This window comes from Elgaria multicarinata, chromosome 1 (genome assembly GCF_023053635.1).
Source record: "Elgaria multicarinata webbii isolate HBS135686 ecotype San Diego chromosome 1, rElgMul1.1.pri, whole genome shotgun sequence".
Taxonomy (NCBI): domain Eukaryota; kingdom Metazoa; phylum Chordata; class Lepidosauria; order Squamata; family Anguidae; genus Elgaria; species Elgaria multicarinata.
This window is the reverse complement of record NC_086171.1, coordinates 218,281,979-218,302,951: the sequence shown is the minus strand read 5'-3', so window position 1 is coordinate 218,302,951 and position 20,973 is coordinate 218,281,979. Positions and strand designations below refer to the sequence as shown.

Sequence of the window (20,973 nt, the reverse complement as noted above, 5' to 3'; positions counted from 1 at the left end):
AGTTACCTAGGGAGGTTGTGGGCTCTCCCACCCTAGAGGCCTTCAAGAGGCAGCTGGACAACCATCTGTCAGGGATGCTTTAGGGTGGATTCCTGCATTTATTATTATTATTATTATTATTATTATTATTATTATTATTATTATTATTATTATTTATTTATATAGCACCATCAGCAGGGGGTTGGACTCGATGGCCTCAGAGGCCTCTTCCAACTCTACTATTCTATGATTTCAATCCCAAATCCAGATGGGGGGAATGGAGTGCTTGGTGGACCCAGCAAAGAGCTGTTGGGGCGCCTTAAACATTTACTGATTAATTGAAAACTGAACATGGCACACTGCCAAGGGAGAGGGTAGGAATGTATTGAAAAGTGTAATGACCTATGTTCTTAGGCAGCAAACTTACACCATTTCTAGGAGGTGACAGACTTGACCTTGGGGGAGCTAGAGGTGGCAACGGCCGACAGAAAGCTCTGGCGTGGGCTGGTCCATGAAGTCACGAAGAGTCGGAAGCGACTGAACGAATAAACAACAATTCCCTGTTCAATATAAGGGATTTACTTCTGAGAAAATCCACACTCGCTCTCACTCCCCCCATCTCTTCACCAACAAGCACAGGAGCCCTGGACAGATACCTCAGGACCAGAGGACGCTGCTCTGCTGCTCCTGGCCGCAGGACTAGGTGAGGCGGCATAGAGAAAGATGACTGCAAAGCCAAGAAGTTTCAGTCACACCCATGTGAGACAGTGCACTCATAAATCACCTTGCCCCTAATGCAGGCTGCGTTGTTCGTTCATGGCCTTTTTGGAAGCAAACCCACGTCTGTTTCCCCCCCAAGATAAGGAGCCTGAGCTACCGTGGAGGAAGTAACAGATGAGGAAGGCTTCTGGCCCTCCGTCTGAGCTGTGAGCAGCCAATGCGCCTCCTCCTCCTCCTCCTCCTCTCGTCAGGGACTCACTGCCGACAATGGTCCAGGGCACAAGTGCAATTGCCCAGTAGCAATTGGCTGGGCCGAGATCTGCGGAGTCCGTCACACTTTGAGAAAGCCGGGCGACAGTGGTGCTGTTCAGGCAATTTGGGACTCCGGACTTAATGGAAATAATGAGCAGACTGTGGGCAGAAAGGCAGTCTCCCCTCTAGTTCAAAAGGCTCGTGCCTTCATACTGCACTGCCTATTAGTTTGCTATGGGAGGAAATCCTAAGGTCTCCTAGGAACTGCACAGCTACTCATTTCAGAGGGAAGCTGCAGGCTTGTATTTCAGGCAGGTGACGGCAACTGGGGCACCTCAGAAGATCTGGGGCCTTTGCCCAGGTGAGCCCTTCAATAACACCACCCACGGTTTGGGCAATGGAAGGTTCCAGCAGAAAAGCCGTAGCCGGGGGAAGGTTCAGGCACGCGCACGCAGACATCTTGCCCTTTCTCCACTGAAAACTTCCCCCACCACCTGAAATAGCTTCTCTGTAACTAAGGCAGCGCTAGTATCATAGAATCATAGACTAGCAGAGTTGGAAGGGGCCTACAAGGCCATCGAGTCCAACCCCCTGCTCAAGGCAGGAATCCACCCTAAAGCATCCCTGACAAATGGTTGTCCAGCTCCCTCTTGAAGGCCTCTAGCGTGGGAGAACCCACCACCTCCCTAGGTCACTGATTCCATCGTCGTACTGCTCTAACAGTCAGGAAGTTTTTCCTGATGTCCAGCTGGAAACTGGCTTCCTTTAACTTGAGCCCGTTATTCTGTGTCCTGCACTCTGGGAGGATTGAGAAGAGATCCTGGCCCTCCTCTGTGTGACAACCTTTTAAGTATTTGAAGCTCTGTCAGGGATGCTTTAGGGTCAATTCCTGCATCGAGCAGGGGGTTGGACTCGATGGCCTTGTAGGCCCCTTCCAACTCTGCTATTCTATGATTCTATGATCTTTCTGAGTACCAAGCAGTATGGGGCATTTCTCCCTATGGCCTCCCCTCCTCCTCCTCCGGAGAGGGGCTGTTTTCTACTCTGGTTTGCTTCATAAATGTCCACTTGGGAGTTTTACGTGATGGAAATAAAGAGCAAGCAACAGAAGGGAAGGAAAAGAAATAAAGAAGCCGGAACATAATGGCTCAGATAACAAAACGGCTCGTCCACTCAGATGCGTAAATGGATGTTCTCGCTCATGGTTCCGCATCTGGCGGGCTGAGATTTCTGCTTTCACACCCAGGATCGACGCTTTTTCTCTTCTTAGATATTTATTCTCTACTTACCTTTTTTTTTTTTTTTTTACACGTCCTTATGTCTTCTTTATTAGCATTAGTCGCTGAGGTTTCCAATAACTTCGTAATGTTCCCAAGAATATGTCGATTTTTTGCAGCACCACTGTACGTGTGCGTTTGTCACAGCTGGTGCTTTATCTGGATCCTCAATAAAAGGATGGCAGATGATACAATAATGATGGGCCATTTATCTCATCTTTAGAGCGGAGATTTGTTGAGTTAATTTCATCCTGACTGGTTCGTCCTCGGCTTCACTGGAACGACCAAGGTGCCGGCTGGAGGCTTCTGTCAAAAAATTATATATGTTTTTAATTTCAGGCCTATCTTTCAAGCAAACTCCCACAGAGATAACTGCGCACGCTCTGCTATTAATGGCAGAGAAGAAGTTTTAAAAAACAAGCACTAGACGTTATTTTGTAGGATTCCTGACAGCTATCTTTACTTTCCTAACTATTTGGATTCGCTAGCAAATTTTGCTTACAAGTACTTCATATCTGGCTGCAAATGAAATGCATTTATCACGTCTTCTCTCCGGGGTTCTCAGCCCTGCCTGGACCTGACACGGATTGAACCTGGGACCCTCGGTGCAAATTCCCTCTGCTACTGAGATCCAGCCCTTCTTTGCTCCTATCCAGAAGGAATGTTCTTGCGATTTTATCCCCAAGCGAACCAGTTAGTTACACACCCTGTGCCAAAAAGTAGCAGCATAATGGCGTTTGCAAACGTGGCAATCCTAAGAAACTGATCAAAGCTGAAAAGTGTCGGCTGTTCTTAAACAGCTAGTGGAGAGATTAAGAAATCGGAGTATAAACTCTTTGGTTCAAATTTATTTATTTATTTATTGCATTTCTATACCGCCCAATAGCCGGAGCTCTCTGGGAGGCTCACTTTGGCTGTGGATTTGTTAGGTAGCCAAAGGAAAGCGTCTCTCTCCCAGGACCCCAGAGTAGCCCTGGCCAGGCAATGTCTGTGAAGTACTATATAAATGCCAAATGTCATTGAAACAAGAGTTTCAGGTGTCACAAGACCTAGCAGAGTGAAGGGAGGGGTGTGTGTGTGTGTGTGTGTCTCATGGGCTTAGCTAGGGTGACCCTATGAAAAGGAGGACAGGGCTCCTGTATCTTTAACAATTGTATTGAAAAGGGAAATTCAGCAGGTGTCATTTGTATATATGGAGAACCTGGTGAAATTTCCTATTCATCACAACAGTTAAAGCTGCAGGAGCCCTGCCCTCTTTTAAATCTGGTCACTCTAGTATAGCTCCTGCACCTTTAACTGCTGTGATGAAGAGGGCATTTCACCAGGTTCTCCATATATACAAATGATACCTGCTGAAATTCCCTTTTCTATGCAACTGTTAAAGATACAGGAGCCCTGTCCTCCTTCTCATAGGGTCACCCTAGCTTAGCCTTCAGCGTGGTAGCTCCCCTCCTGTGGAACTCCCTGCCTCTGGAGGTCAGGCAGGCTCCAACCTTGTACTACTTTCGGCACCTCCTGAAAACATCTTTATTCCAAGAAGCTTTTCCTTAATATGCAGCCTTGAATCTCTATTTTTGCTTCTTTTAAATTTTGTTTTAACTGTTTTATTCTGTTTTTATTTTCATTTTACCTTGTACACCGCTCCGAAATTTTTCAATGGGGAACGGTATATAAATATTCTAAATAAATAAATAAAGGCAATGGGCGATTCATCCATTTCAAAGAACTGTTGACGTAGAACAGCCTTCCCCAACCAGGTGCCCTCCAAAGGGGTTGGGATTACAACTCCCATCGTGCCTAGCATGCCCATGCTAGCTGAGAATGATGGGAGCTGCAGTGAAACACCTCTGGAGGGCACGAAGTTGGGGAAGGTGGCAGTGGTGCCTCCCCGGGAGCGTGCCCGCCACAGAGGTTTTATTATTACCCAACTCCAGATGTTCCAAACTCAGGAATTAGCCCCAACGTTTCCTCCCCCCCTCCCCGATTTGGGGCAGCATTTTGCCTTTGCATAGGGTGACCCTATGGAAAGGAGGACCGGGCTCCTGTATCTTTAACAGTTGTATTGAAAAGGGAATTTCAGCAGGTGTCATTTGTATATATGGGGAACCTGGTGAAATTTCCTCTTCATCGCAACAGTTAAAGCTGTGGGAGTCCTGCCCTCTTTTAAATCTGGTCGTTCTAGTATAGCTCCTGCAGCTTTAACTGTTGCGATGAAGAGGAAATTTCACCAGGTGCGACATGCAGGAGCCCTGTCCTCCTTTTTATATGGTCACCATACCGTTGCAGGTCCCTGGAAAGGAACGCCTGAGGTCCTGTGCTACAGATCCGCTGCCCTGGGCAAGCCACTCTCCTCCAGCCTTGGTTTTCTATCTGCAAAATGGGGATAATTACAGGAGAGGCCTCGTGTGGGTTTCTTTGGGGTGGGGCGAAGCGGGGGTTGATGAATGCCAGACAGGCTGGAAGGAGGAGGAGGAGCGCCGCTCCCTGCGCCCTGTCCCCAGCCTCGCATCGCATCATTCCACCCGGCTGTGGAATGAGCTCCCTAAGGAGGTTCGCTTGGCACCTGCATGATATGCTTTTAGACGCCAGGTGAAGAAGACCTTTTTATTCTCCCAGCATTTTTACAGTCTGTAAATAAACCTTTAACTCGGTTTTTTAAATTCGTCATTTTGCATTGCTGCTGTTTTTTATCTGGTTGAGCTTTTATATTGTATTTTATATGATGGTTTCATACTGTTGTTTTATACTGTGAATGTTTTTAATTTTTGTGAACCGTCCAGAGAGCTCCGGCTGTTGGGCGGTATAGAAATGTAATAAACACATAAATAAATAAATAAAGGAATAAATGAATATAAACGAACCCAAGCACCACCTGCTCTTCTCCCGCCATCTGCGCTCATAGTAGAGTATTTACGGCGCCCGGCAGCGGCGCCCCGGCGTCGGGTTTTTACGGCGGCGTGGCGGCGTACTCGCGGCGCGCTTTACGGCAGCCCTCCCTTCACACACACCTCGGCCGCCTTTCCTGCACTCCGAGCTTTACGGCAGCCTCGCGACATCTTGCGACAGTCCGGAAGAAGGTAACGGCGTGAGAGGCAAAGCCGGGTCGCTCGAGGAGGAAGAGGAAGAGGGAGAGGAGGGGGCGTCGTGGTGGTGGCGGTCATGGACGTGGGCGAGCTGCTCAGCTACCAGGTGAGGGGGCCGAGGAGGAGGAGGCCGAGGCCTTCCCGGGGGATGGTGGTCCCTCACGGGGTTTCCATGGTTACTAGCGGCGGTGACGGGGTGGGGGAGGGTCTCGCTTGGGGGCGGGGTGGGGGGCTCCTGCCTACGAGGGCCCCTCCCCTCCCTCCCCCTCCCCAAAGGCCTGTTGTGCCTACCTGCAGGGCTTCCTGGGACGACCGGTGCCACCCCCCAGCCTCCCCCCAACCTGGCGCCCTCCAGATGTTTTGGACATCAACCCATCAATCCTTTATTTACAGTCAATAGACCAGAAAAAGAAAGGTACAGTCATTCCAAGCAAAAGGTCAATAAGATAACCTAAGCATATAAAACATAATTTCTATGATTCTATGATTTTGGACTACAAGCCCCAGCATCCCCGAGCCCGGGGAGCCCCAGCCGCAGGAGCTTCCGTGGCTGGGGCTCCCCGGCCCGGGATTTTTTTGGGGAAAAAATGGCATTCTGTTTCAATGTTAGCTGATGTGCTAATGGGAGCCCCTCCTAAATGTAGTTCAGAGCATTGGGAATTTATGTAGTGGCAAGAGAGGAAGGGTTGGAAGGAGACTGTTAGAGCAGTACGACAATGGAACCAGTTACCTAGGAAGGTGGTGGCCTCTCCCACACTAGAGGCCTTCAAGAGGCAGCTGGACAACCATCTGTCAGGGATGCTTTAGGGTGGATTCCTGCATTGAGCAAGGAGTTGGACTCGATGGACTTGTAGGCCCCTTCCAACTCTGCTATTCTATGATTCTATGGGGAGACATGATCGCACTCTTCAAATACTTACAAGGTTGTCACACAGAGGAGGGCAGGATCTCTTCTCGATCCTCCCAGTGTGCAGGACACGGAATAACGGGCTGAAGTTAAAGGAAGCCAGATTTTGGCTGGACATCAGGAAAAACTTCCTGACTGTTAGAGCAGTACGACAATGGAACCAGTGACCTAGGGAGGTTGTTGGCTCTCCCACTCTAGAGGCCTTCAAGATGCAGCTGGACAACCCTCTGTCAGGGATGCTTTAGGGTGGATTCCTGCATTGAGCAGGGGGTTGGACTTGATGGCCTTAGAAGCCCCTTCCAACTCTACTGTTCTATGAGTCTATCAGGAAAAACGTCCTGACTGTTAGAGCAGTACGACAATGGAATCAGTTACCTAGGGAGGTTGTGGGCTCTCCCACACTAGAGGCCTTCAGGAGGCAGCTGGACAACCATCTGTCAGGGATGCTTTAGGGTGGATTCCTGCCTTGAGCAGGGGGTTGGACTTGATGGCCTTGTAGGATCCTTCCAACTCTGCTATTCTATGATTCTATGGGGGGACATGATCACACTCTTCAAATACTTACAAGGTTGTCACACAGAGGAGGGCAGGATCTCTTCTCGATCCTCCCAAAGTGCAGGACACGGAATAACGGGCTCAAGTTAAAGGAAGCCAGATTTTGGCTGGACATCAGGAAAAACTTCCTGACTGTTAGAGCAGTACGACAATGGAACCAGTGACCTAGGGAGGTTGTGGGCTCTCCCACCCTATAGGCCTTCAAGATGCAGCTGGACAACCATCTGTCAGGGATGCTTTAGGGTGGATTCCTGCATTGAGCAGGGGGTTGGACTTGATGGCCTTAGAAGCACCTTCCAACTCTACTGTTCTATCAGGAAAAACGTCCTGACTGTTAGAGCAGTACGACAATGGAATCAGTTACCTAGGGAGGTTGTGGGCTCTCCCAAACTAGAGGCCTTCAATTGGCAGCTGGACAACCATCTGTCAGGGATGCTTTGGGTATGTATGTTCTGCGTTTTAGAATTTTAAATTTTGTATACTCGTTTTTTTCTCAACTTTTGAATTTCTGTAAACCGCCCAGAGAGCTCTAGCTATGGGGGCGGTATATAAGTGTAATAAATAAATAAATAAAAATAAATAAATAAAGCAGCCAGGTGGCCAACCAGGCAGATGGCTGGTTGGCCACTGTGTGAACAGAGTGCTGGACTAGATGGGCCCTGGGTCTGAGCCAGCGTGGCACTTATTATGACTAGATGGACCCAGCACGGCTCTTCTGCAGTTCTTATGAGCTGCAGAACCTGGCTTTGGTCGTTGATGCCCTGGTAACCTCCATGTTAGATTACTGCAGTGCGCTGTATGTGGGGCTGCTTTTGAAGATGGTTCGGAAACCGCAGCTTGTGCAAAATGTGGTAGCCGGTTTGGGAGCAGAAGATCTGAACATATAACACTGGTTCTAGGCCGCTTGTGCTGGCGGCCTTTGCATTTCTGAGCCCGAGACAAGGTGCTGTTTTTAACCTTTAAAGCCTTACACATCTTGGGGCCGCAATGCCGAAAGGCGTACCTCTGCCAGTGTGAACTTACTCATACCCTGCGATCAACATCTGAGGCCTCCCTCCATCAGAGGTTTGGACGATGGGAACAAGGGAAGAAGCCCTTCTTGTGATCTCCCCTTACTCCATTATGTAATAACGCTCCCCAGTGAGGTCTGCCTGATGCCAACTTTTTCATCTTTTTGAGGCCAGGTTAAAATTGTCCACTGTTCTCAGGCATTTGATGGCAAACTGCCTTGGTCGCCCCATGGGATGACCTTTGCCGGGAGAGAGACAGGGGGAGTGCGACCCTGTTGGTTCTCCTGGACCTCTCAGCGGCCTTCGATACCATCGACCATGGTGTCCTTCTGGATAGGTTGTCTGAGCTGGGAGTGGGAGGTACTGTGTTGCAGTGGTTCCGCTCCTACTTGGATGGCCGATTCCAGAAGGTGGTGCTGGGGGATTATTGCTCTGTGCCGTGGCACCTAAGCCACGGGGTTCCGCAGGGCTCTATCTTATCCCCTATGCTGTTTAACATATACATGAAGCCACTGGGAGAGGTTATCCGGAGATGTGGACTGAGGTGAACCGACCAGAGAGCTTCGGCTATTGGGCGGTATAAAAATGTAATAAATAAATAAATAAATAAATAATATGCGGATGATACCCAGCTCTACCTTTCCTTTTCATCAAACCCAGGTGAGGCAGTGACTGTTCTGAACCAGTGCCTGGGAACGGTAATGGACTGGATGAGGGCTAATAAACTGAAACTCAATCCAGACAAGATGGAGGTACTGTTAGCGGGTGGTTCATCTGTCCGGCGAGGTGATGTTTGCCCTGTTCTGGACAGGGTTGCACTCTCCTAAAGGATCGGGTCCGAACTTTGGGGGTGCTCTTGGATCTAGAACTGTCACTTGAGGCACAGGTGAACTCAGTGGCAAAGAGCACCTTTTATCAGCTTAGGCTGATATACCAACTGTGCCCTTATCTGGACAGAGATAGCCTAGCTATAGTTATCCATGCTCTGATAACCTCTCGTTTGGATTACTGCAATGCGTTATACGTGGGGCTGCCTTTGAAAATGGTCCAGAAACTTCAACAGGTACAAAACAGGGCAGCACGTTTACTAAAAGGGACTGGCTGACGAGACCACATTATGCCAGTCCTTTTCCAGCTTCATTTGCTGCCAGTCCAGGTCCGGGCCCGATTCAAAGTGCTGGTATTAACATTTAAAGCCCTAAACGGCTTGGGGCCAGGTTATCTGAAGGAACGCCTCCTCCTGTATGTACCTGCCCGGACCCTAAGGTCATCCTCAGGGGTCCTTCTCCGCGAGAAGGACCCCTGCCAAAGGAAGTGAGGCAGGTGGCTACTAGGAGGAGGGCCTTCTCTGCTGTGGCACCCCAGCTGTGGAATGAGCTCCCTAAGGAGGTTCGCTTGGCACCTACATTATATGCTTTTAGACGCCACGTGAAGACCTTTTTATTCTCCCAGCATTTTAACAATCTATAAATAAATTTTAACTTGGTGTTTTAAATTTGTAATTTTGCATTGCTGCTGTTTTTATCTGGTTGAGCTTTTATATTGTATTTTATATGATGGTTTTATACTGTTGTTTTATACTTTGAATGTTTTTAATTTTTGTGAACCGCCCAGAGAGCTCCGGCTATTGGGCGGTATAGAAATGTAATAAATAAATAAATAAATATGATGGGTTCTTTAATGAATCAGTTGAATTGTTTGTGTAGTTACCAATATTTTATTTATTTATTAATTACATTTTTATACTGCCCATCAGCCGAAGCTCTCTGGGCCGTGCACTATTAAAAAACATGAAATACAACAAGTATAAATTTGAAACATTAAAAAGTTTAAAAGGCAATATAAGACCAGCTGCATTAAAGACCAGGGAAAGCCTGTGTAAAAGGGTATGTCTTCAGGAGGCGTTTAAAAGATGTTACGTTTTCTGCCTCCCAAACCGCATGAGGGAGGGTCCTCCGGAGCGTGGGGGCTGCCACAGAGAAGGCCCTGCCACCGAGGTTCTTCATGGTGGCATTCCAGTCATCTCGGAATGGCCGCTAGGGCCTCCTCTGAGGATCGTAGTTGTTGTCTGGGTGGATATAAGGGAAGGTGGTCTGCTAGGTATCCTGGTCCCAAGTTGTTTAGGGCTTTGTAGGATAATAACGTAACCTTGCATGTCGCTTGGTAGCTAACAGGCAGCCAGTGCAATTCTTTTAACACAGGTTTTATATGGGCAGAGCTAGGTGCCCCCGTGAGCACCCTCACTGCTGCGTTCTGCACTAGCTGCAGCTTCCGAACCACATCAAGCGTGTTACAGTAGTCTAATCGTGGGTTTGCCACTGCATGAATGACCATGGCTAGGCTATCCCTATCCAGGAACAGGTGTAGCTGGCGTACCAACCAAAGTTGATAATGGGGCAGTTGTATTTTAGTGGATAACTGTTTTAAATTTGTGTATATTTTAATTCTATTGTTAAGTCATCTTGTTGCTGGTTTCCGTGTCATTGGAAAAGGTGGTTATTGAAATAAATGCATTGTGCAATTTATGCGATACAAGCAAAACAGAGAAAAGGTTGTACCAGCAGCACAGAAGCTGCAACAGACAAACCAGCAGAGTACAAGTGATGTTAACTGTCTTAAATTACAATTACACCTCATTGGTTTTTCCAATTTACATGTCACAATAAATTACCGATTTAGAACACCAGTTTAAGCTCCACCTCTCCTTCCTTATTCTTCATTTTTCTCCCCCCCCCCCCCCGGTCCTACTACCATTTACTCTCTCTTGGCCAGTCCACTCCCTCCCTAAGGTCCACTCCCTCCCCCTTTAAATTTGGACCACAATGAAGAGCACCTATGAGTCCACCAATTGGTGCCCTGCCTTGAAGAAGGTGTCAAGGTGCCCTGCCTTGAAGAAGGTGTCAAGATGCCACAGCTTCAGTCACCAGCCCTCTAGACCAGCTATGCTAGCCAAGATCTCTGCTGAGCCAGACATCTCTACACAAAGGATTTGCGGAGTGGGGTTTATTTAATTGCTTCATTTTCATATTGCCTTTTTGAGCCAGGTTTCCTAAGGCGGCTTATATAATTGAAAAAAAACGTGTGGTTCTAAATGAGTGGTTAAATGACCGGTTCAAGCCCAAAGAACTTAAGAGCCCTGATGCTGAATCAGAATTCATCTGGCCCAGCACTCTGTTCACGCAGTGGCCAAACAGCTGTTGACCAGGGACCCACAAAGCAGGACATGGTGCAACAGCACCCTCCTACCCATGTTCCCCAGCAACTGGTGCACACAGGCTTACTGCCTCGGATACTGGAGATAGCACACAACCATCATGACTAGTAGCCATTGATAGCTTTCTCCTCCAGGAATTTATCCAACCCCCTGGTCATCACCATATCTTGTGGTAGTAAATTCCATAATTTAACCATGTGCTGTGTGAAGAAGTTCTTCCTTTCATCTGTCCTGAATCTCCCACCAATTCAACACTTCTTTGGAGGCACAGAGTAAATAGTGTGTGGTGTCAGACTAGGATCCCTTGCAGTTCTCCAGAGGAATCTGGATAGAGGAATATGTCTGGTCTTAGACTGGGTTGCATTTCCTCTAAAGGAGCAAGTTTGGACGTGCATCTGGAGCAGTGCTAACTGGGAACGCTCAGGACGCTGCAGGATAAACGGGTGCGCGAGGAGTCATCCCCGCATGCCGTCTTTCCCTGGAGAGTTGCTGGGATGTGGGCGCAGTTAAAGCATCCTCTCCATCACACTGATCTTTAGCAGCATAGCTGTGTGTGTGTGTATGAGAGAGAGAGAGAGAGAAAGAGAGATATTTTAATCTTCCCGTCATCCCAGTGATGCTCAGTATTGCTGGGGTGGGAGAGGGGAGATTAAAATGTCCCCCCACGCAAGGATCTGTTGCAGGATTTAGGGGGAGGGGTGAAGTTTGTGTGTGCACGTGCATTGTGCACGCACTGGTGCACAGCTCCTAGCCAGCCACCCAGCACACTATTCGGTCCTTTCCTTGATGGAAATTGCCCAGTGCTACTCAAAAACCATCTCTTCTCTTGATTCGACCACCACCTTGGATGAAAACGTTGTGAAATGTAAATGTGTATCTCAAGCACATTCCACTGAGCTTTTTCTCCATATGGTGAATGGGATTTATTTCCGTGTTGTCTGTTGTATTAGAAATGTTCAGAACCGTTGCCACAAAGGTTCACCGCAGCTGTGATATCTCCTAGAAATGTGTTTATGTAATTCAGATGATTCCATGTCTCCTGTATATCGGCATGGCCTTCATAAACCACTTTTTCCTGTGACAATCAACAGTGTCTGAGCTGTCGACCCCCCCGTACGGCCTTTCTCACCCTATATAACAATGTTGAAGGTACTGCTAAAGATGTGCCAGGTGTTGGTGTGATTGACTTGTGGAGAAATGGAGATCCAGGAAAACCATTTTAAGCGTCCCTTGTGGAAATGGCTCTGTTTGTGACCGGCAGGCTGAAGCTTGCACGGAAGATGGTGTCCTCTGCCCCATGGTGTGAAATATTTCTTGCTAGTTGACTTCTTTGGCAACCTCGTCAAGTGCGCTGGGAGCCCTTTTCTAGGCTTCCATAGCAAACTGCATCCCCCTTTCCTTGCCAGAATAATCTCATATGGTCAGCTGAATGCAGACTTCCTAAACTCAACTAATATTTCTATAATAGTGTTCTGATCCATTTATTTGCACCAGGCCTCGAGTTTCATGCTCCAACAAACCTGTTCTTCATCTGACGGTTCAGGGGGAAGCCGAAAAGCAGTTACAGCATTAGCCGGAGTCATTACAGGGGGGCATATTCCCGTTGAAGGGAGCTTCAGCTAGACTGATTTCCACAGGATCTAGCAGTTGGGAATGCCTTGGGAGACGCTTCCCTTTGTAACCTTCGCCTTGCTTGTGTTCTGGGTGCACTTTGCAGCAGCGGCAGAGGCTGAGAACGCGTGGGTGGCTTTAAATTCCAGGAGGGTGCTGGTTCGAGGGTATGGTGGGAAATGACAACAAACTATGGAGTTTCTTCTACACTGTCTTGTTGGGTTTATTTCTTCTTTTGCTTTAAAATAAGACTTCCCCATTTGTTCCTAATCCTCCCCCGTAGGAAGTGGAAGGAGATTTCTCGCTTCCGATACACCGTTCCCCCTTTCTTCCTCTGTCCTGTGTCGGGCTTTCTGCACATTCCTGAGGGGACTGACACCCGCCCACTCACCCACCCCCATCAAATGCAGACAGTTCTCCCTCCCTCTCTGCCCCCCCCCCCCCCGGTGGTTCCTGCTTATTCTGTATTTTATGCCAACTGTTCATCTTTCTTCTAATCCCAAGTGAAAACATTCATTTTTCTCCTGTCTTTCTTTCTTCAGTTTTCTTGAGGTTTGCTATTATTTATTACCCTCTTATTTAATTCTAAGTATTTTTGATGCAATTTGCATGTGGCATGCAAGACATTATAAAACGTAATCCTGTGCTGTATTTCATTGAGCTCGCTTGTTTCGGCAGCTCGTCTTGGAAAAGAAGATTGATTTTGCTCATATTTTTTCTCTCCTACTTTTGGAAATGACTCCTGCAGTGAAAAGTGTGTGTGTGTGTGTAGGGGAGCATGTGTTCAGGCATATTTCAAATCTCTGTACCCCCACCTTTCCCATTTCCCAGTGAGACGAGGCTGTTGAAAATGAGGTGTGAATGCTAGGGGTGGTGGTAGTGGTGGAGAAATGTATTTGCTTATTTTCAGTTCATAGTCTGGGATGATTAATAGAAGTATAGCTTTTAATAGAAGTATAGTTTCCAAATTGCGTGAGGTACTGGTTCCTCTTTATTCGGCCCTGGTTAGGCCTCTTCTAGAGTATTGCGTCCAGTTCTGGGCTCCACAATTCAAGAAGGATGCAGACAAGCTGGAGCGTGTTCAGAGGGGGGCAACCAGGATGATCAGGGGTCTGGAAACAAAGCCCTATGAAGAGAGACTGAAAGAACTAGGCATGCTTAGCCTGGAGAAGAGAAGACGGAGGGGAGACATGATAGCACTCTTCAAATACTTAAAAGGTTGTCACACAGAGGAGGGCCAGGATCTCTTCTCGATCCTCCCAGAGTGCAGGACACGGAATAATGGGCTCAAGTTAAAGGAAGCCAGATTCCAGCTGGACATCAGGAAAAACTTCCTGACTGTTAGAGCAGTACGACAATGGAATCAGTTACCTAGGGAGGTTGTGGGCTCTCCCACACTAGAGGCCTTCAAGAGGCAGCTGGGCAACCACCTGTCAGGGATGCTTTAGGGTGGATTCCTGCCTTGAGCAGGGGGTTGGACCCGATGGCCTTGTGGGCCCCTTCCAACTCTGCTATTCTATGAAGAAGTTACGCATTTCCTGCCCTTTCTGCTTCCAAGGCCCATGCTCCTCTGACATGGTCTGTTTGCCGCGTTCCCTGAAATGGCTCCATCCTGTCGGAAAGCTTGTCATTCACGCCCTGAGTGTTTGCTTCCCCTGTAGTTCATGGCTTGGCTCACTTGTTTGCCGTCTCTCCGGGGAAGCCTTGATCGTTGTAGTGGTGTTTCTGCACTATAGGGTCTGTTTGGAATATGAAGGTTGTGCGAATGGTTGTTGGGTCAAGTGGCTTTGCGACCATGTAATTCCTGTTGGACTTTCAGTTCTTTTATTCCGTTAAGTTGCAAATGCAACCCAGAAGCATCCCCTGGAAGGTTTAAGGGTTGAAATTTTCCACTCGCTGTAAGGCCAACAATGAAGGCTTTGCTCTGTGTGCCATTTGGATGTTCTTGCAGCTTGAGTTCTGGATTTAGCTGATAAGGCCTCTGTGCAGTGTTGAGCCAAACTTCCTCCGCTCTCGGTTTGAACCCAGGACTCCAAATGCAGATGGAGCACAGCCTTCACTGGCTTTGTTCTGCCTTCTGTTCATTTCCTTCCCTCCTGATGCCATTGAAATGATTTTTAAAAAATAAATAAATATTGGGCTATCTGTGTTGAAGGAACTGCTGTGCAATATGTTTTCAAATGCCAGTTGCTATGTGCGTGCCGTTGATTCCTTTTGTTGCTTCATGGTTGATTTAGCATTTGGTTCCACTTTGTGGGACATATATAATTTGAACACCGATAAGTCGTGGGTGAAGGCGGTCCTTCGTTTGCACCCTCCAGATTGGAAAACAGAGCGCTTTGCTTGCACTGTTGCAAGTGGGCGGAGAGACGGTTTTCTTGTCTGCAGTTCGTGTGGTGGGTAGTGGGGGAGCCGGGGACGTTTTGGCCTGGATTGCCAGAAACCAAATTAAATAGATGTCAACTTCATACTGTGCTCCAGTCCAGGACTAGCTAACTCTGGTGCAGTGACTTACTTATAAATTTGGGAAATCTGTATACCACTAAATACAATAACATTCCTAAGTGGGACTTCAAGTTTCCTACCGTGTGCAACTTGCTTGTTCCGGGCAAAACATTTGGGCTTTGCGCAGAAATGAGTGGCACTTGTGCAGAAGCGCCATTTGGGTGGTTCCTTGGGCCTCTCCTGATTATGTTGTTGAGCGCCTGAGGAACCCTGCTCCCTGTTCCCGGAGCTGGCCGGCCAGCCAGCCAGACTAATTGCTTTTCCATTGTGATTGTCCTGGATATCTCTTCTCTAAACATTTAATCTATGTTCTGCGTAATCGAATAGCGGTGCTGCCGCTATGCCAGGCTTGGCTTGGGCAATGCTGGGCAACGTGCCTTTTAATTCGACACCAAACATTGATTAGAAGGGGGAGAGGGAGGCGCTGCACTGCCCTGCCGCACCGAGTATACAATTACGCCGAGGGCAGCACCTGGCAGTTTTCAAGAGCTCAGGAATCCATAAACTTTTATATGGCGCAGCAAAACAGTTGCAGATGGCCTAAGCTGATGATTAAATATTGCTGCCGCTTTGCCCAGAACGGCTGTGCCCGGGCCCCGTGTGTCTGGTTTCTGATTACATCAGGTAATTAGGGGGTCACCGCCAAGTCCAGCTATTTCCAGGTTTCCTCTTCCCATTTATCTCGGGAGAGGAGAGGGGAAGCACTTGTCATGATTGCCAAGAGCTGATTTGTGCTGCTGCACTCAGTCGATTCCCAATTGCCACTTTGGGTTTCAGGACGGAACGCCTGCGTGATGCTCGAGGACAGCTGAGAGAGGCAAGGCAAGGATGGATCGTGGGCGCTGTCAGTGAGTGCAGGTGCAAAGGGATTGAGATGGCTGTGGTAGCAATCTAGGTAGCAGCAAGCCCAGCGGATGCCAGGGACGGCCATTTCGTGAAGATGTGCCTTCCCTTGGGTCCTTACAGCCTTGCCAGACGTCCTGCAGCCCTCCCTGACCTTCCGAGTGGGATTGCTGACATCTGAGTAGTGCAGGCAAATCCCGGGGGAGCCGTGCCCTGGCACGATCTTGTAAGAGCGACGCAACGGGTGTGTTTCAGGAGAGAAATTGTTCCTCTGACCTTCGTCATGTAGACATAGGTGCCACTTCTGCCTGCCTAGGGGCTAACAGCGTGGGACCTGTGCAATTGGCCCACAGGCTTTCATGCGCACTATGTGGGAGATACCATGACAGTAAATGTGCCTCTCCTTGGCACGTTCCTGGCCTGTTTGGTTGTCTGCTCCAGAACCAAACCTCGATAGTGAGGAGCCATGCTGTTGGAACCTATTTTTATATTCAACTTTCACTCCCTTTCCTAGCAAACTAAGTGCCTGATTGGGAACTAAACAGGGTCACCCCAAAACAGAAGGGCAGCACCATCATGCTTGGGGAAGGAAACTTTTTTCTTTCTTTTACCTTTCGCAGCCGAGGGGTGGTCCTCAGGTGCCTCAGCGTGTTGAGCGTCTGTTAGAAAGGAAACCTGCCGGGTGAGAGAGTGCTCAATATGTAATAATACAGAAATAAATAAATCTCCCTACTGCTGATTTATTTATTATTTATTACATTTATATGCCACCTGGCGCCCCATAGCCGAAGCTCTCTAGGTGATTTACAAAGCTCTGGGTGGTTTGTCTTCTGGAAATGGGCATTGCTAGATGGAACCCTAAACAGGGGCCAATTTCGTTCAGGATCTTACTTGTACAAAATTGTGTATGATCCCTATGCCTAACAAGAAGGTCCCCCCACCCACCCCCTCAAAAGAGACCATTCTATTCACTTGTTGTCTGGGGTCAACAGAGCAGCAATGGACTGGGTCATGTTCTTCAACGGCACAATTTTTAACACTTCTAGGTGACAGCCTGGGGGTTAAAGGAAGCCAGATTCCGGCTAGACATCAGGAAAAACTTCTGTTCCTGACTGTTAGAGCAGTACGACAACGGAATCAGTTACCTAGGGAGGCTGTGGGCTCTCCCACACTAGAGGCCTTCAAGAGGCAGCTGGACAACCCTCTGTCAGGGATGCTTTAGGGTGGATTCCTGCCCTGAGCAGGGGGTTGGACTCGATGGCCTTGTAGGCCCCTTCCAACTCTGCTATTCTAGGATTCTATGATAAATAGTGATCCTCAGAAAGAGGCAGCTAAGATGAGACTCTGAGAGGGGATTCTTCCTCCTGTCCCACGAATGGAGCCCGTAAAAGGTCAAATGGAGCCCGTCCATCCTCCCTCTACCCCCAACAGAAATGAGCTGGGCAGGGAAAGCTTGGGGTCTTTCTGTGATTCTTTACTCTGTTTTGGAGCCCACAAGGCGCAATGCTTGTCAGCGTTTTTACATCCTCCAGTGCCGCAGAAAAAGCTGCCTTGGCAGAGGCGCTGATGCAGACTGTTAATGTGTGGAAATTTTCAGCACTGTTCAGCCTTGACTGTACCTTCCTTTCGTTATTGGCTCGATCTGGCACAACTGACCAAGGTGGTTCTTTTAAGCAACCCTGCGTGTCTGACGAATTACTGCCAGTGTTTATCTGTAGCTTGTGGACCAGTCAGTCAGTTGTCCCCTCTTCATTTCTGTTGTTGTTCTCTCTGTTTTGCTCTCCAGAGCGGAACAATTAGGCAGTGAGTAATGCAAGATACATAATGTGGATCACAATTTTTGGCTGGCCTCCTCAGCCGTTCTGCAGCTGCAAGGCTGGGAAGAGGACTGAGGCTTGCCAGAAGGCAGTAGCACACTTGATGTGTCGATCACGGTCTGTGAAAACATGGAACGTTAATTAGTTAATAATCAGGTGACAGGATAAGATTCTTAGGAATCGTTTCCAAAGTCGGAGGGAGGCGGAGGAAGTGGGATGGTTAAGTCAGACTCAATGATCACATAACGGCGACAAATCGTGGGTTAATTAATTAACCCACGATTTGTCCCAGAGTGTGCCATTTCCACCGTCTGATGTGTGAACCCAGACACTATAGGTTAATTGTGGGTTAAACAACCGACACTTAACCTACAATTACTTATTAGGTTAATTGTAGGCTATTTAATTCACGATTAACCCATAGTTATGACTTCATCTCTGATTGGCAAGCTCATAGGAGGTCTTGAAGGCAATTCCTACCCCATCATTTTTTGTCATAAAGCTGCTGATCAAGGACTTTCTATTTGGCTAGCATGTCTAATAGCTGTTAGTAGATGTCACCTCCACAAATGTGTTTGCTCTACACCCACTAACAGTACCTCCATCTTGTCTGGGTTGTTTCTCAAGTTATTGGCCCTCATCCAGTCCGTTGCCGCACTCAGATTCAGAACACCAACTGCCTCACCTGGGTTTGATGAAAAGGAGAGTTCTACATCTAGGAAATAGAAACCAAATGCACAGTTACAAGATGGGGGATACTTGGCCCAGCAATACTACAAACAAGAATGATCTTGGAATTGTTGTATGAGCGGAATATGAGCCAACAGAGTGATATGGCTGCAAGAAAGGCAAATGCTTCCAAATCACGTGAGGTACTAGTTCCTCTCTATTCGGCCATGGTTAGGCCTCATCTAGAGTATTGCGTCTAGTTCTGGGCACCACACTTCAAGAAGGATGCAGACAAGCTGGAGCGTGTTCAGAGGAGGGCAACCAGGATGATCAGGAGTCTGGAAACAAAGCCCTATGAAGAGAGACTGAAAGAACTGGGCAGGTTTAGCCTGGAGAAGAGAAGATGGAGGGGGGACATGAGAGCACTCTTCAAATACTTAAAAGGTTGTCACACAGAGGAGGGCCAGGATCTCTTCTCGATCCTCCCAGAGTGCAGGACACGGAATAATGGGCTCAAGTTACAGGAAGTCAGATTCCGGCTGGACTGTTAGAGCAGTATGACAATGGAACCAGTTACCTAGGGAGCTTGTGGGCTTTCCCACACTAGAGGCCTTCAAGAGGCAGCTGGACAACCATCTGTCAAGTAAGCTGTAGGGTGTATTCCTGCATTGAGCAGGGGGTTGGACTCGATGGCCTTTTAGGCCCCTTCCAACTCTACTATTCTATGATTCTATGAGAGATAGAGCTGGGTGTCATGTGTGTATATTGGTGACACCTCAGTCCATATTTCCAGACCTTCCCCCAGTGGTTTCATGTAGATGTTAAACAATATGGCGGGTGTAAAATGGAGCCCTGTGGCACCCCATGACAGAGCAATAATCCCCCAGGACCACCATCCGGGACTGGCCATCCCAGTAGGAGCAGAACCACTGCAGCACATTGCCTCAAACTCGCAGATCAGCTAGCCTATCCAGAAGGATGCCATGGTTGATGGTATCAAAAACCATGAGAGGTCCAAGAGAATCAACAGGGTCGCACTCCCACTCTCCCGGCAAAGCTCATCATGCAGGGTGACCAGTTTCTGTTCCAAAACCAGGTCTGAAGCCCCACTGAAATAGTTCAGGAAAATCTGGTTCATTCAGGAGTGCCTGGAGTTGACCAGCAACCACCTGGTCAAACGTCTTGCCCAGGAAGCGAATATTAGCAACCAGTCCATAGTTGTTAATGTCTTCGGGATCCAAATTAGACTTTTTCAAGAGTGACGTAATAATTGCTTCCTTTAAAATTGTTGGCCCCACTCCCTCTCTCATGGAGGGGTTGATAACCTCCTGGACCCAGCTGGACATCCCTTCCCTGTTAGAGGTAATAAGCCATGAAACGCAAGGGCCAAGCACACAGATGGTCAACTGGACTTGGCCAAGCACCTTGGCTGCATCCTCGGGCGTCAACAACTGAAACTCATCCAACAGAACTGGACCAGATGGTGCTCTGGACACCTCTGCTAGTAGAACTGCACTAACTGTGGTGTCCAAGTCATGACGAATGCAAGCGACTTTAACTTCAACCCGCCGTGCAAACTTATCACAGTGCCCTACTGTGATAGAGAGCTCCGGTTATTGGGCGGTATAGAAATGCAATAAATAAATAATAAATACTGAGGGTTCTACCATCTCTCTCTCCCTGGCCCAGAGTGCAAAAGGCCACGAACCACTTAGAAAAGCTCCACTGGATGACACTGAGGAGATAATGGAACCTCTGGTACCAAAGTTAAGGTTTGGGCTGGTTCATAGAATCATAGAAGAGTAGAGTTGGAAGGGGCCTCTAAGGCCATCGAGTCCAACCCCCAGCACAATGCAAGAATCCACCTCAAAGCATCCCTTACAGAAGGCTTTCCAGCTGTCTCTTGTGGACAATCAGCTGGACAATCATATGGACAAAGCAACCCTTAACTTAAGATAACTTACTTCAGGCTGCTTAGAGCTTTAAATATTATCACCAAAACTTTAAATTGCACCTGGAAATAAAGTGGTAATCAATATTACCACCTTTTTGCCATTTCTAAATTCTCTTTAAAAGTGGTCCCTGTGGAGAGCATTGTAGTAGTCTAGTCTGGGTGTAACTAGTACAGGTGCATCGGAGGCGAGAACACTAGTCTCTTTCTCTTGTAAAAGAACCATGCCAAGGTGTGGGCATGTATTTGGGCATGTGTGCATGTGCCGGCAGTACGACAATGGAACCAGTGACCTAGGGAGGTTGTGGGCTCTCCCACCCTAGAGGCCTTCAAGAGGCAGCTGGACAACCCTCTGCCAGGGATGCTTTAGGGTGGATTCCTGCATTGAGCAGGGGGTTGGACTCGATGGCCTTGTAGGCCCCTTCCAACTCTGTTCTTCTATGATTCTAAGATTTCCCCTTCTGTGCTCATCAGCTAGTGGGTATGGAATGTACTCCCTGGTTATGCCTATCAATTTTCCCCTCTCCAAGGCAGCCTTTTTTCGTTTTTTTAAACAACAACAACAACAACGTTTAGCTCT

At 48.0% G+C, this 20,973-nt stretch overlaps 1 protein-coding gene across 1 annotated transcript in view; it reads left to right on the top strand.

Annotated features, from left to right (window-relative positions):
• The first annotated feature begins 5,304 nt into the window (after window positions 1-5,304).
• CTNNBL1 (catenin beta like 1) overlaps window positions 5,305-20,973 on the top strand; it is a 124,061-nt gene continuing 108,392 nt past the window's right edge. The window contains exon 1 of the mRNA XM_063147497.1: window positions 5,305-5,417. Coding sequence (XP_063003567.1) covers window positions 5,388-5,417 — 30 coding nt within the window. The 5' untranslated portion in view covers window positions 5,305-5,387. The remainder of the gene's footprint in view (window positions 5,418-20,973) is intronic.